Here is a 15,630-nt window from a genome sequence, read left to right as displayed (position 1 = left end):
TTGCAATGTTCTGTGAATTCTGATATAGATTGCAGGTTCTATACATTTATTACAAAAATGAGTGCATCGAAGAAATGCACTTGTCGAATGCATTTCTTGACGAGTGCTTACTGTACAGACATCGTATGCATGCACACAGCAATTCTGTCGAATCGCACCTAGTCATTTGTATCGTAAATGCATCAAATCTGCAGTCTAGCGACAACGTATCTTGCAGATGTCTCATTGATCCAGACACGAAGACTCCGTGCTTAAAAATTCATTCAACTACCGCGAGATGTACTCGCGCTCCAATAATCGCTAGAAACATTTGCGCTGTCGTTTGACCAATTTCCGATTCGGGGTGAAGGTAGCAGAGTGAAGAGCGAAACAATTCAGCGGCCGAGCCATCGAAAATAGAACGGCTCTGTGAAAGAGTCTGTTTTCGAAGGACGAGCGAAAAAACGCTCGACTTCGAATGAAAATTCACCGACCTCTCCTTCCGAAAAATCGGAAACATCTTCCGGCCGACCCGAAGGCCTACAGATCGTTCGTACGCCCTTTAAAACAGAATAACTGTTTTATAATTGTACCAAACGGTCTGATTATTTGTAAGCAATTAGAAGCATTGGTTTATTAGATGATGTGCAAAAAAGAGTATTCAAAAATTACAATTAATCAGGTTACATTCAAACATAAAGAAACCATTTTTTAAAACTTTTTTATTTGTGTCCCTAATGAAAATTTAAGACATATGTTTTGTGCATCTATGGTAGTTATACACATGCTGAAAATTTCATCGAAATCGGACGACGCAGGAAAAAAAAGATGTACGATTCTGTGGATTTTAAGCAGAAACTGACCAAAGTCGTATTTTCACCATTTTTAATTGCTTGTAGCTCGTGTGTATCTCAATCGATTTCGATGAAATTTTCAGTATGTGTATAACTAACATAGCTCTACAAAACATATATTTTAAATTTTCCTTAAGGGCCCAAATAAACAAGTTTTAAAAACTGCCTTTTTTATTTTTGCATGTAACCTTGTAAATTATAATTTTTAGAAAATTTTTTTGCACATCATTTAGTAAACCATTGCTTCTAATTGCTTACAAAACATCAGGTCATTTGGTATAATTATAAAAAAGTTATTCTGTTTTAAAGGGCATACGAACACTTATGTGGGCCACTGTATATATTTTCCATTCCCTACGATTTTTTCAATTTCATAGATATGAAATTGGGATAATACCTCATACAATACCTAAACGCCTCAGAGTCACAAGACTTAGAAGTCTACAAAATTGACACGCAAACTTTGAAAGACTTTATCTCGCTAATAGTTCATGCAAAAGGAAAAATATTCCATGTTTCCACTGAAAATTTCAATTGCAATATGTATCTACAAAGCTTTTCCAGGTAGCTGCAATGTCAAACGAGTACAGCAATCGTTTGAAACATTTTGCCGTATCACATATAATTTTCGAGTGATTAAATTTTGTGGAGAAAACGAGCTGTTCAACGCAGTGCGAGGCGCTCGGATTAGAGTGACCGACATATGATTACGTTTTATTTTGTTTCGCCAACAGATTAATTGAAGTTTCGTGTATAGAGTCGTCGGGCGTTCGTGGTAGCACGGTCATCCCGCGAAAGAGGGAAAATTCGCTTAAAGCTCCGAGGGCATAATGAAAATTTCTTTGGCCCCGTGGAGGGAAACGGGGCCGGGGTTGGCTTTGTGCGGTTTGTATGCCTATTATGCGACCGTTCTTTGCGGGTGCATCGCCGGGAATGTAATCCGAGTTCTTTATCCGGTCGAACGAGATCGTTAATTCCATTGGACCTGGACGAGGGCAACTGTGTCTGTCGATGATGCTTCCTCGGGTTCGTTACTTTCCTCCACCGCCTTTGTCTTTCATCGGAGACCGTTCTTCTTCCCCTCTCTGGCCCCCTCCCTCTTTGTTGCCCAACCGGACTGAGGATCTCCGTGCGAGATCGGAATTTTCTGAAATAATTGCGAGAACGAACGGGACAAGTCGAATGGAAACCGATCTCTTTTTATTTTCGCTTTCGTCAGGGTTAATAGAAAGGGCGAAGCGACTTCGACGGAGTAATTGCGAGAACCCCAGTCCGATAGAAACTAATTTCTTCTCCTGTATCAATTTTAATTCATCGGAGAAGATTCGTAGAAAAAATATGAAGCAACTTCGAGAAGTTCGTTTAGCGAGTTTGTCTGATATTTGGCTCGTTTTACGCATAAAATCCGCGGTCCACGTATTGAAATTATTCGAAGAGAACCGGAGCCATTTTTATTATAAAGATCCGCAGTCCCCGCTAATAGTATTCATGAACATTCCAACTTGTCTGAGGGACTCCGTCTGATAATTTCGATATTGGAGTCCTGGAACGAATGGTTCCAGGGGAAATTTTTTCCACGGAGCTTTTCCAGCGAGAATTTTCCCGAACTTTTTCGCGGAACGTGTCGTGAAACGCGGGTATGGACAGAGAGCCGACGTCACCCGCAGAAATTTCCGGTCGCGCGATTGCAAAACGAAACTTTTCCTCGTCGGGGCCGGGCGAAACTTTGTTTTCCCATCGTGTCGGCGAACTAATCCGCGAAGAATACCGCGTTCCCGATATACGCGTGAATGGGGAAAAGCGCGAGACCGACTATTCCGCAATTAGTATTAATAGAACGCACACCCGGAGGAGGGGGATTGGCGGCGAACTAGTGTGTATCCACCGTTGCATTAAGATAATGAACGGCATTGCCTCGTTAATTGTTCCCTGCTGTATCGATGGGAGGACACAATGCCCGAAGTCCGGCGTTTTCCAAAGAAGCGCACGGGATCCGCGTCCCGTTTTGCATCAGTGAGAATCGAATCCCGATATTGATCGCCAGCTAGGCGAAAACAGAACCTCCATTGTCTGCGAAATCGGTGTGGGTGGTTTTAAGGAGTTCAGTCGCTCGGATATCGACGGCCACGAAATGGAACTGCCTGCGCATTTCGCTGCGGACGATTAAATTTGCGGGTTTTTCGCAGCCAACAGGTGTTGCGGGTGTCGCCCGAGCTGTTGGGCGCGATTAGGCTAAGAATTTTAGGTAGGTGAAGAGAATCTACGGAATTTTTGGTCGACACACCTTAAATTTTCTACCTCATTTTAGAATTGTGTCTTTTCCTGTACAAAATGAATATTTAGAGTGACTACTACAATATTCGTAAGTTCGGGGAATCATTTATGAGAGGAGGATACATCGTGTTCATTAACATATGAAATATTCAGTGAACACGCGTTCTCTGCTTAGGGTATCCGCTGCAGAAAATTGATGCGTAAAATATGGACCGTCTCGACCAGACACATTTTACTTACTTTGATGAGCTGCACGCGAGTCCAACAAAAATTCACCGTTCTTTTACCTTACGTTACCCGGTAGTACGGCTTTACCCTGAATTTTCGCCGAAAAGCCGAGCACACTTTACGCTATTTTAAATATTTCATCCTTCTACGACTCCATGGGACTTTAAACTCGAGTGCTCGCACGTTTACGCTGACGCTCGAGAAATATAAGATCCGGGCTTCGAGATATACATACCGCTTTCCTGACATCCCGATAGCTGAAATTATTCCATTTACGCATCCGGTGCAATTATTGCGTGCGCGTTTGACCACGAAATACCAGGAATAAATTTTGAAAGAACTGTATCGAAGCTCGTTATCAGTAGAAACAAATTTTTCTTTGAACTTTTTCTCGTAGTTGGTCCAATTTTCATTTCGCAGAACAATCCACACTCTAATACTAACTATTAGGTGTGACATTATCAATTACAAGCTCGTTGGAATTAATTGATAAGCATGCGAGAGTTTTAAGGTTGGAAGATCCACAGCTATGGATCATAGACGTTCGAAAGGAATTATGAAACAGTCTCCGGTAGATAAGGTAGATGTTCAAATGCGGTGTGCAAGATGCGTTCGGTCTACATATATGTATGTAGAATCGAACGGTTGTATCAATAAGAGATACGAATAAGATACGGGAGCCACAGTCGTCGCGCGATAAAACGCGCTGATAAGAGACCGGTGTAAAGTAACCGATTCTGAAATGATCAGTCTGATCGAGGAGGAGGCGGATCACGGAACAAATAGTGAACATAGTTCGCGAGTCACGATGAAAAGACCGACAAGTCGCGTCGCAATCACGCGACACACCGCTTTAATATTAAGAATGAGTCACTTGCTTGCTCCAAACGCAACCGAACTCGCGCCGTGCACGGCACCGCGAACTTATCAACAGATAAATGTCGCTACACCGACGACAATAACGTCAACCCGTGAATTAACATTGGCCACGCGTAGGCGATCTGTCCGAGCACTGAGGACGTGAGCTATTTTTCAACATTTTCCAAAATGAAAGGGGCTTTTACGACCTCCCTTTGACTTATGATTTTAACCCTCATCTGTTCCTCATTTCACGAACTGAATCTTTATTTTACGATGTTTTTACATCTTAGGTTTTTCGGTTATGTGTTTCGCATTGAAAAAATAAAAGTCACGCAGTTTCAGGCAAATTTACATATAAATAATAGAACAGTATAAATTTATTTTGGGAGAACTGTGTCAATTTGTCTCGAGGGACGGATTCAGTTCGTGAAATGAGGGACGGATGAGGGTTAAAATCGTGAGTCTAACATAAGAGAAGAGAGAATCTGGAAAATTTTGTAAAGTACATAAATCTAAACCTGTGAACTCTAATTAATTAAATCTAACTCTGTGAAGTTAACGCAGAACCTACCACAGTCGAATGACCGGTTTTATATATCTTCATTACAAGAATTATAAAAATTCGTTCGTGGAAAAATAATAGAATAAATTTCTAAAAAGAATTCATTCAGAAAAATAAACAAAGCAACAATGAAACCGTACAAGTTACGATAATAGTCGCAAAGTGCCTCGCAGCAAAATGTTCATCGCATTCAATTTCCAGCAGGCACTTAATACGTTCGATAAATTGTCTAACGTAATAAGCATTACTCGCGGGACGTCTTCGCTCATGATTCATCCTGTCCACACACGAACGCTAATCTAAGTTATTACTTTTTCGAGATTGTTAGTAACGCGATGATTACTAATCTCTAAATCCAGTTTTCGAGCTAGCCAAGCTGAGACATCAATCATCCCCTAGTCTCGTCGGATCGAATCAGGCTGGTAACGAAGATTTAAAACTGAATTTAATGGATCCGCCTATTATTCATTTTCTCGGAGTCGGAACGAAGTACCATTTTCTTGACATCAATATTCAATATTTAATGTAAACGTAATTTGATAGGGACTTTAGGAATCTCTCTTCTAGATGATCGTTGGAGACAAAGTAGGAAGGAGCCACTGTGCTAATGAGTTGGCAAATATTTTTCATTGGAAAGGCAACATTATCGAGAAGCTGCAGGCATCGAGATTTTGATAGTATTCAAATAAAGATGACGTTTCCGGTATCAAGATAGAGGAAATTACAGTACACACAGTGACTCTTATTAATATTTGGACGCTCTCAAAAAACCGATAACTTTGTAAATATTGGACTATACGATTTGAACTTTTTTCAAAAGTTAGAGCAATTGGTTTACTACACGATGTGAAAAGAAATTTTTCCAAAAATTGCGATTGGTCGGAATTGTAGAGAAAATACGAAACATTGCGAAAATTTAAAAAATAGCGTCTTTAAAATTTAAGAAAGTAACGTCGATCGATTTTGCTGAAAGTATCAGAATCTGTTTAACTCGTACAGATCTACGAAACTTGTTTTCTAAATTTTCCCTTTAAGTCCCCACAAAAAATTTGCGAAATACAACTTTTAGTATTTTCTCTGCAATTCCGACAACTTGCAATTTTTCTCAATAATTTCTGTCTCGTTGCGTAACAAACAAACTGGTCTAACTTCTGATAAAAGTTCAAATCGTAAGTCCAATATTAAAAAAGTTATCGTCTTTTTAAGAGTGTCCGAAATATTAGTGGTAGTCTCACTGTATTACACCTTAATTCCCTGATAAGAGATTTCATCTCAAGTCGGAAGAGACCAGCAGCTTTCATCGAGCTAGCGCCCTAGTTGAGCAGCTTCCAGAAGGTCCCCGAGCTTTCCGAGAAAACAAACAAGGACGTAACCGGGTATCGACGCATTCCCCGACCCATACATGCTATATTCCACACCTAACAATCATCTGGCAGAAAGTACGGGCCCGTATACCTGGAAAGGTTCGCCGACAACAGGAGGATTTTATTCGACGGGCACGGTCTCAATTTGTCGGCCAGTTTGGAAGAAGCCGGCCAAGCGGAAGATCTAAACGAGGATTCACACGCGGCTGGATCGTTCGAGGATGAATCACGGCCCCAGAGGCAGACATTTTTCGAATTGCGTCGCTTGCCAAAATTTCGGCTACCTGTCCCCTTTAACTCAACCAATTCTATTAGGTTCAGTGATAAAGAAACAAAACGAAAGTCGATGAATTTTCATTCGAAATCACTTTTCTCTATTCTGATCGGCTTTGGGTGCCGAAGTGATTCATTCTTCGTTGCTCGGTTTATACCAAATGGTTGAATAATTGTTCAAACGGTACGTAAATACTTTTAGCTGGACATTTATATGGGAAAAAACGATTAACTCTTTACACTCGAACGGCGATTCTAAGGCGCCTTTAAAAATTGTCATATTATTATTTGAACTTCATGTTCACTAGAGGAACTAGAGGAAATATTCTAGATACTTGAAAAGTATGATTCTACAAGGGACAGAGCAAACGCAGCTGGGAAAAAACAATATATCCGCCGACAATCGGCTCGCTAATTCGCAACGTTTGCTATAGGCATTCTTACTGGAGCCCGCGACGCAGACTTTAACGATTTAACATGATTGCACACGCTTTTGTAATACAGCCGCAACGCTCTTTGTACCGTTTCCCCCCGGTGAAAGAGGAAAGCTCGATGAATAGAATCGCGATCGTTCCCTAGAAACGTGGATGTTTCTTCGGCGGAATAATTGGACAGAGTTGAAATTGCTCGGGCGAATGATTAACAGTGATAATTTGTTGGGGAGCGACTGTTATCTCGCCGGCGATGCTCAGGATTAGCGGAACAAATTGAAGGGAGCGAAGTGGGTAAACAACGTGGAGGAGATAATGTTTATCGAACGCAACCGGGATCTGCTTTGCGAAAGCGAAGCGGGAGGTTCGTGCAAAAAAATCCTGAGAAGAGAAGGAGCATAAGATGCTCATTGTTTCCGTTGCAACAAAAAATCATTCACTATTTTTACCGTCTTGAATACTGAAATGTGTGCACGTTTATTCTCAACCCGTTGATCCTAGAAAAGAAGTTTCGAATTGGGTCATTCGGTGGTATAAAGCGTAATTATTGAGAAGAAATTTATTTTAAGTAGAAAAGACAAGGAAACTCGTAAGGCAGTTAATCGATAAGGGTTGCGACTGGTTTATATACCGCGCAAATTGCGACTTTCTTTAAGTAAAATGGCAGCTGCAATGGCCATGAACACAGAAGAGCTGAACCCTATCTACTTACAATTAGTCATCTTGTAGCAAAGAGCAGCAACAAAAGCATCTCCACCATTTAAAAACTTGCAGTTCCGTTCAGGAGATTGCGAGAACGGAAAATGAAATTTATTCCTCCGCGAAAGACTTCGGCGAGGCGCAGAATAAAAAAGGTAATTACTCTATTTCAGCGTGCAGTCGACACGCGACGCAATTATTTTCGCCGAGTGCTACTGTTAAAATAAATCGAGCCACATGCGTTCCTAACGGATCCCTAGAAAATCAAGATTTTTAAATTACAGAACACGGTCGTAGAAAATGGAATGTTCGTTCTAGAGCTTACCGTTCATTTATGCATCCATTACCTTTAGGGGATTAATAACCGTCATAAAAATTCCCTTTGGCGATATTTACGCTAATAACCTACGTCACGAGAGGAGCGAGATAATGGTTAAGAAGCTTCGCGAAGCTCTGCGTAAATTATGAAAAAATACCGGCAATCCATAGTTTTAAAGTCTCGTGAATTCAGGAATGCAAAAATAAGGTGAAACTAGTTTCGCTAAATTAGTGAAAATATTTAACGTATTTAGCTGGTCCTTCCCAGTTGGGACACTCCGATTGTCGAAATGCTGACTGCCGGTTCGCGAAAGAGTAAACCGCGCGAGTTAATCAGAAAAAAAGCGGCCTCTGTTTGCGGAACGAGTAGACGTGTGTAACAAGACGGTAACACGAAGCTAATAATCGTCCGGCAAACATAAACACTTCTATATTCGGCTTCCTCTTAGCATAGATAAAAGATATAAATTTATCACGCGGAATTACGTCATGTGTTAAACGTGAACTTTAACGATAAGCGGTGCATGCGAGACACCGGGAATCGGTCAACGTCATTGGTCGGTCTCGCGGCGCTTTCAATGCAATCATTGTAAACATTATCATTAGAGAATATTAATTATGGAGGTCACAATTGTATACACGACCAGATACGCGAACATCTGGAACCGATCCGTTTGTTTGTCTAGGAAACTTTGAACAATTGCGAACAATCAATTCGAAATTGGATTTCACTGCAATGCAGTTTAGTCTTAATCTCCTTGTAAATTATATGTAGACTGCGGATTTTATGCATTTATGACAAAAATGGACACGTACAGTTTGAAGCTGTAGACATATTAAAAATATATAAAAAATATGTAGACTTGATAATTAAAATAAGAACACAATTTTTATTTGGCTCCTGTGTCCTGCAATCAATGCGAACATTTTTTATTTTGCATAAATATCCGCAGTCTAATTATATGTATTTCAAGCCTTTTGTCAGAGAATTATGATAATATTGTTGTGATCTTGCTCCACTCGGTGCGTTGATTTTCGCGATCGCCTTGCTAGGCCGTAGCTCGGCAAACAGATAAATCATTTCGTAGTAAAAAGCATTCGTAAAATAAATTGAACGGTCCGACGAAAAAGGTGGTGGGACGTAAAGTTTCGCAATAAACGCTCGGAGGGAACGACTGCGAACTATCGCGAAACGGCGCTGATAATGACCGCCGGTCATTTCGCGATCGATCCTCGCCAGAGAAGACGGATAACCGTGTTCCGCACGAGTTCAGGTTGGAGTCGTTTCGTTACTCCGGGTGAGCAAACCGAATTAATGTTTTTACATAACTGCTCTTGTCCCTGTTGCTAGCAAACTATTCTAATCGCCCTACCGGTCGGTTGCTAAACAAATTGGAGTAGCCCGGCTCCAATTAACACATTCTACTACGAGTTTACGTTTCCTTAATCATTCAGGTCGCCCTTTAACGAACGTACCGTAATTAAAGCATTCAAGAGTTAGTCATCGCGATCGTGACTGCTCCCATAAAGGTCGGGGCGATGTGTGGCGATGAATAGAGTAATTAATGTATACAGCGAGCGTGCAAGACCACGCTCCAAAACTTTGCCTCCTAGCATAAATATTTTGACGAGTCTCGAGCACTGTTTTCCTTTGCTTCTTTTCTTCGACCCTTGCCGCTCCCGTTATGTTTATTTTCAAAAGCGCACTCGCTCGCTCGCTAATTAGGAAAACGATCCAGGTAATTGTCTGTCCGACTATTCAATTTGTCACTTGGTCGCTATTCAAGCGATTCGAGTCGATAAGAACGCGTAGAGCTTCAATTTTCAATTTGTTTTTTTAGTTGTTTTATTTAAGATCGCATCAACATTGTGCAGAGACGAATTGTTGCACGTGGAAAATTATTATTATCAAGTGCATAGAATTGGAATGTTCAATTTTATATCATGTGGAAAATTAATCCAGAAAACTTTCACTAATGTGCAGAGACGAATTGTTGCACGTGGAAAATGATTATTATAAAATGCATGGAATTAGAATGTTCAATTTTATATCATGTGGAAAATTAATCCAGAAAACTTTCACTATTGTGCAGAGGCGAATTGTTGCACGTGGAAAATAATTATTATAAAATGCATGGAATTGGAATGTCCTTTTTTATATTGGGTGTGGAGAATTAGTCCAGAAAACTTTTACTATTGTGCAGAGACGAATTGTTGCACGTGGAAAATGATTATTATAAAATGCATGGAATGGAAATGTTCAATTTTATATCGGGTGGAAAATTGGTGCAGAAGTTGGAAACGAATTACGAAGCATACAAGGTGTGCTTTGAGAAATGCTGCTCGAACACAGGTAGAGGGCGTGGCTCGAAACACCTGTTCGCCCATTGTATTCAACGACCCCCACGAATCGCCCTAATTTTTTTTATTCATTTGTGCTTTATCCTCTTTTTATGTTATGTTCTACAACGAACAGGGCTTTGACTTCGAACGATACAAAACAAATCGAGCTCAAAGAGACAAGCGGCAACACAGGAGTGTATGTCATCGGGAACCAATTACCATACAAATTGTTATACAAGGCGACCCAGTTCGCGAATAAAATATTCCCATGAAAAATCAATCGAGAAGGACAGAAAAAGGAAACGTGGACCCACAAGTGCTCGAGAGCCGGTGTATATTCGATTACAGCTGTTCACGTGTTCAGGGGGCGTTTATTTATTTACGTTCCAGTTATTTGTTTACCGAAACCGTGTGCACAAAGTGCGGCGCTTTATTTTGTAAACTTTGCGGCAAACATGCTTACACGCTCGCTCGTCGAGGTTAGTGCAACACAAAAGTGACTGTCGCTTGAAAACAAGATAAGATTTTCGATCTTGTTTTCTCAACAAAAATTCATCGGGTCTTTCTATCTTATTTCTAATGATTCACATTGTTTTAATAATTATTTCTGTTGAATTTTACGTCGAACCGATCATGTTGCAATTAGAACGGTGGCAGAGAAAATTGTTTAATGCATTGACGCAAATATATGTTCTCATAATTTGGTTGAATTATAAATTGATTGAAAAGATGTTCCGACGCTTTTAGTAATCGTGAGTCAACCTTCGGAAGAACAATACGCAATAAATTGTACGAAACGAGTAATTGGAGCGATAATAATACTCGCGGCAAAACTGTACATTCAGTCTATCAGACGAAATTTCATTTCGTTACGTAAAGGATAAATAATTCCGCATGTTTACCGACTGCTCCAATTATGTAGTGTAAAATTCTGCATCGTGTTATTTCACGATCGCAACTACGTATGTCGCACATTGCACACTCGATTGCAAACTATCCGCTGCTGATAAGAACCCGAATGGGAAAATGATAGGTCTGGGCGAGAAAAATTAGTGAAACAATTCCCACGCGGAGGAATACAACATTGTATGGAATCGATTATCCGTCTGTAGATAAACATACGCAAAGGATGGTTTAAAAGTGACAGAGCATCGGCTAGCCGCGGATTAAACGATGCAATTTTCCACGATGGTGCAGCGAACGTTGTAACGTACACTCCGAAACAAAAAGATAGCACACCGTGTATCTCCTCGTATTCTCATTACAAGATACAGTGACTCCCACTAATATTCCGACACTCTTAAAAAGACGATAACTTTTTCAATATTCGACAATACGATTTGATCTTTTTTCAGAAGTTAGAGCAATTAGTTTACTACATACATGATGTGAAAAGAAATTTCTTTAAAAATTGCAATTGGTCGGAATTGTAGAGAGAATACTAAAAGATGCAGTTCACAACTTTTTCACGAGGGTCTATATTGAAATTTTAGAAAATGCGTTTTGTAGATCTGTGTCAATTTTATGCACCGTGAAAGGAAAAAACGAAAGACATTGAAAGATGATAAAAATTCTTAGATGTATTACAGTGGGAAGCCAAAAATCGTGAAAAACTGCAATTTCTACCATCTTTAAATTTTCAGAATATGTTTAATTCATACAGATCTACGCAATGTGTTTTCTAACATTTCCATATAAGCACACAGAAAAAGGTTACAAAATACAGCTTTTAGTATCTTCTCTGCAATTTCGACAACTTGCAGTTTATCTAAAAAAAATTTGTCACGCAACAAACCAATTGTTCTATCTTCTGAAAAAAGTGCAGATCGTATGCTCCAATATTAAAAAAGTTATCGTCTTTTTACAGGGACTGCAGAAGCGAAATTCTTGTCGCAACGTCAACTAAAAACGACGTGCAAAAGTTCGTCTCGATAGATTCTCGATATGGTGAATAGTCCGGTTCGATATTTAGCTAATTCGTATCGATAGGTATCGAGAAAGAGCGAGAGACGGCGCGAGGCGAGCGGCAACTGAAAGAATAAAACCGAATGTACATCATCGAAAACTTACCGAGCCGAAGTTCCCCGAAGTTGCCGGATCCGATCTTTTTACCGACACGGAAGTTCGGGCCGACCATCAACACGTTCGAGGAGGACGTGACACTGTGCCTTGACGAGTGCACGTTGGACCTGGGTGCGTTCCCGCTGCCACGAGAGATTCTCTTGGCGGCTTCCTGGTCGCGTTCGGGGCTGCGCGTGAAGTCTTTCTCGCGTGCCTCTCGTCTATCGTCTCTTTTCTGCATTTTCGCTGGACAGTGGTCTCCTGCTCCGTTAAATGATCCGTGGCGAGTGTATCCGTGTCGCGAGCTGTCGTCAGGAGCCGAGAAAACACGCTCGATTCAACGACTCGGTCAACGGGAGAGAGAGAGAGAGAGAGAAAAGGAATAGGAAGAAGAAGTCGGGATGGTTATAGCATAAGGAGGAAAAAAAAGAAAAAAAAATAAAGCTTCTCCCCCCGAGAGAGACACGCGTCGAATAATAAACCCCCCCCTCCCCCGGTTCACGTTCGATTTTTAATGGTCGCGACGTTGCACGGTGTCGTATCGGGGATCGATCCCCATTCTTGACATATTTTCTTTTCTCGTCTTCCCTCGGACAACCGTCGATGGATAGAATACTCCAAACGGCTTCCTGGGCCACCGATATAGATGTATATATACACACACGCACACACAGTGAGACTCGTTACGAGGTTTTACACGCACACACGTCACAACGAGGACGACGACAAAACGCACAGAGAGGAACAGGAGAGACACACCGTGTACGCGGCGAGTCGCAGGTGTTGTCACGGTTCGTCGGTCGATGCCTTCAGGGGATCAATCCCCATGCTATATCCTAACCTCGAAAACTGACTTTAAAACTGTTTACACTTGAATATATCTATACATATATGTACGTATATATAGACGTAGGAAACGGTGTAGAACGAGGAACACGCGCGAATCACACACATACACACAGCTCTTTATCCGTTCTTTCCTGTGTTACTTCTTCTTCGTTCAGTTTTCTGTTAGCCTCCGGTTATCGTTTACTCTGGTTCCGAAGAGCAACGGGCGGCGGTGGCGGCTAGTGGTTATCACAGACTTGGGCGAGCGTTCGTCGTGTCGAGGACCCTGGACGATCCCATGCCAATTTCGATCTGGCTCTGTTCTGACCCGGCCGGCCGGGTGGAATAGTCAATGGGAAATATCGCGTTTCAGTCAATACGGCGTGCATCGCCGTGGCCTGTTCTCTTGCGGGCGAACACACTCGAAAACCGTCACCTCCATTAGAAAAAACGACGGGCGCCTGCTGGCCGCGTGCGATGATTTCGCGACGATGATTCTACTTCAACAAAACGTCTCGTGGCCCTTTGAAGACAGACAGACCCTGATGATACAGGCTCTGTGCCTTCAGCCACCACCGCGACACACGGAGAGGACACCTCTCTCGATTCTGCGGTTAAGATTCGGGGAGCGCCGCCGAAGCGGCTCTGGAACTGTTTCCCGGTGACACGCACACAGCCACCATGCACCTCGCGAGCTTCCTCTGTTCTCCTTCTTGTTTAAGGAAACCGTTCGCTGCCGTGTGTCACCACCAGTACACGCTCGATCGGCTATTGTGTGCCTACACACGAGAGAGCCCGGATTAACCGAGCACAGTCCCTCACGGTCCTTCTCTGTCTTCCTTGTTCTCTCTCGTTGTCTCCCTCTCACACACTAGCTCTCTTTTCTCTTTCTCTCTCACTCTCGATCTTTCTCTCCCTGTCTCTATCTCAGTCGCCCTATGGCTCTCTATCACTTTCAGGATTTCTCGAAACGAAACCTTGATCGAACGGACACGTATCCACTTCGCCCAGCTGTACCGTTCTATCGGGCGATCGCACACACGCTATTCAAAAGAGCCGTCGAACGCGGACAAACGATCGCGGACAAGCTTACGCTCCTGTCTCTCGCGCTCGACTCGACATGGGTGAGATTTGTTACGAGGCCGACAGTGCTGCCAACCCAGCCACGATGTAAAGCCGCGTTCCCAACGGTGCGTACACGCGTATTAGTTTTTTAGGCCCGCTACACACGTCCATTTTTCTAACGTGCGATCACGTGCGATGACCGTGCGGCAGAATGACCGACGCGACGTGTATATAAATACATCGACTGTATCAGTCGATGTGTATTAAAATTAATATATCAGAACCCATCGTTATTTATGAAGATAACAATGGTTGTATTAGTATAGTAAACAATCCTACAGGTGAACTAGTGGCGGATGTGCTGACTGTTTAGTCACTTACAGAAGACACTTACAGAACAGAAATTCATGAAGATCAGAATCGCAATGGGTGTAAAATGATTTATACATATGTACGTTTCTTTGGAGAACTGCGGTAAATATAGTGAATGTAATGTGGAGGTGCGGCGCCGCAACTACGGTTCAAACGAATGTGCAGAGCCTAATTGAATCCATAGTACTTCAGACCGCATTTCCGGTACCACACGGTCGCCGCAAGTTAGAAAATCGGATGTGTGTGGAGCGGGCCTAAACAACTAATCCGCTGGTTTCTGTCGGAACGCGCATGCGCGCACAAGTGGGTCCGCACCAAATATGGCCGCGAAAATTTGTAAATTATTTGTAATCGAATGCGCGCGCCTGAGGACTACGTCTGTGAATGTAGCTTCGGAACTACGTGCTTACATTCAAATTTTTTAATAATCGAGCTCTCAACCCTTTGCACTCGGAGCTATTTTAATTCGAAAATTGAACATTTTTTCTAGCTAGAATAACTTCATTGTATATGATTTTTTCATTTTATGGATATGAAATTAATACCTCGTACAATACTTAAATGTTTAGTAATTGATTTAGTAATTGTCAACAATAATTTTAATAATGGTACAGCAATTTTTAGTGGCGTCTCTCGAGTCACCACTCGAGTGCTAAGGGAATGTGTTACAATTTCAATTTTAATTTGTTTAAGTTTAAATTTGTAAACGAGTTTAAACGTCCTAAATTGTTATAAAGCAGACTCCCGTACAACGCGATTAAATTGTTTGGAAAGATTTTATACGTCATCTGTTACGAAACAATAAATCTGTAGTATCTGATGTGTATTGAAATACGAAATTGGCATTAGAAGATGTAAATTCTATACAGGAATACAATAATATGTCTTATTATTGAATTTTCTAACTCTATTCCGATTTGTGACGAAGTCCAATCAAAAATATATAGTATATCATATTATATTGTTGGCAGAAATATTTGACAAGAGCCATTTCCATTACTTCATCAATAGATTTGTAATTTGTACGTTCAAATAATATATTGTCAGTAATAAACGGAAGAAAGAAACTATAATTACGTTTACAGCATGGTTTACAGCAACATTGTGGTGACCCGGAA

General features: G+C 41.4%; 1 protein-coding gene across 7 annotated transcripts in view; it reads right to left on the bottom strand.

Moving 5' to 3' along the window:
- Gish (casein kinase I gish) overlaps window positions 1–14,232 on the bottom strand; it is a 102,684-nt gene extending 88,452 nt beyond the window's left edge. For 3 of the 7 annotated variants that reach the window (XM_076425717.1, XM_076425718.1, XM_076425719.1), the window contains exon 1: window positions 12,257–14,228. In XM_076425717.1, the coding sequence (XP_076281832.1) occupies window positions 12,257–12,488 (232 nt within the window). In that variant the 5' untranslated portion in view covers window positions 12,489–14,228. Of the gene's footprint in view, window positions 1–12,256 lie in introns of all 7 variants that reach the window. The other 4 variants (XM_076425722.1, XM_076425723.1, XM_076425716.1 and 1 more) reach the window with 4 other exon arrangements.
- Between the last annotated feature and the right edge of the window lie 1,398 nt (window positions 14,233–15,630).

This window comes from Lasioglossum baleicum, chromosome 6, assembly GCF_051020765.1.
Source record: "Lasioglossum baleicum chromosome 6, iyLasBale1, whole genome shotgun sequence".
Lineage (NCBI taxonomy): Eukaryota > Metazoa > Arthropoda > Insecta > Hymenoptera > Halictidae > Lasioglossum > Lasioglossum baleicum.
This window is presented reverse-complemented; position numbering and strand designations above follow the sequence as displayed.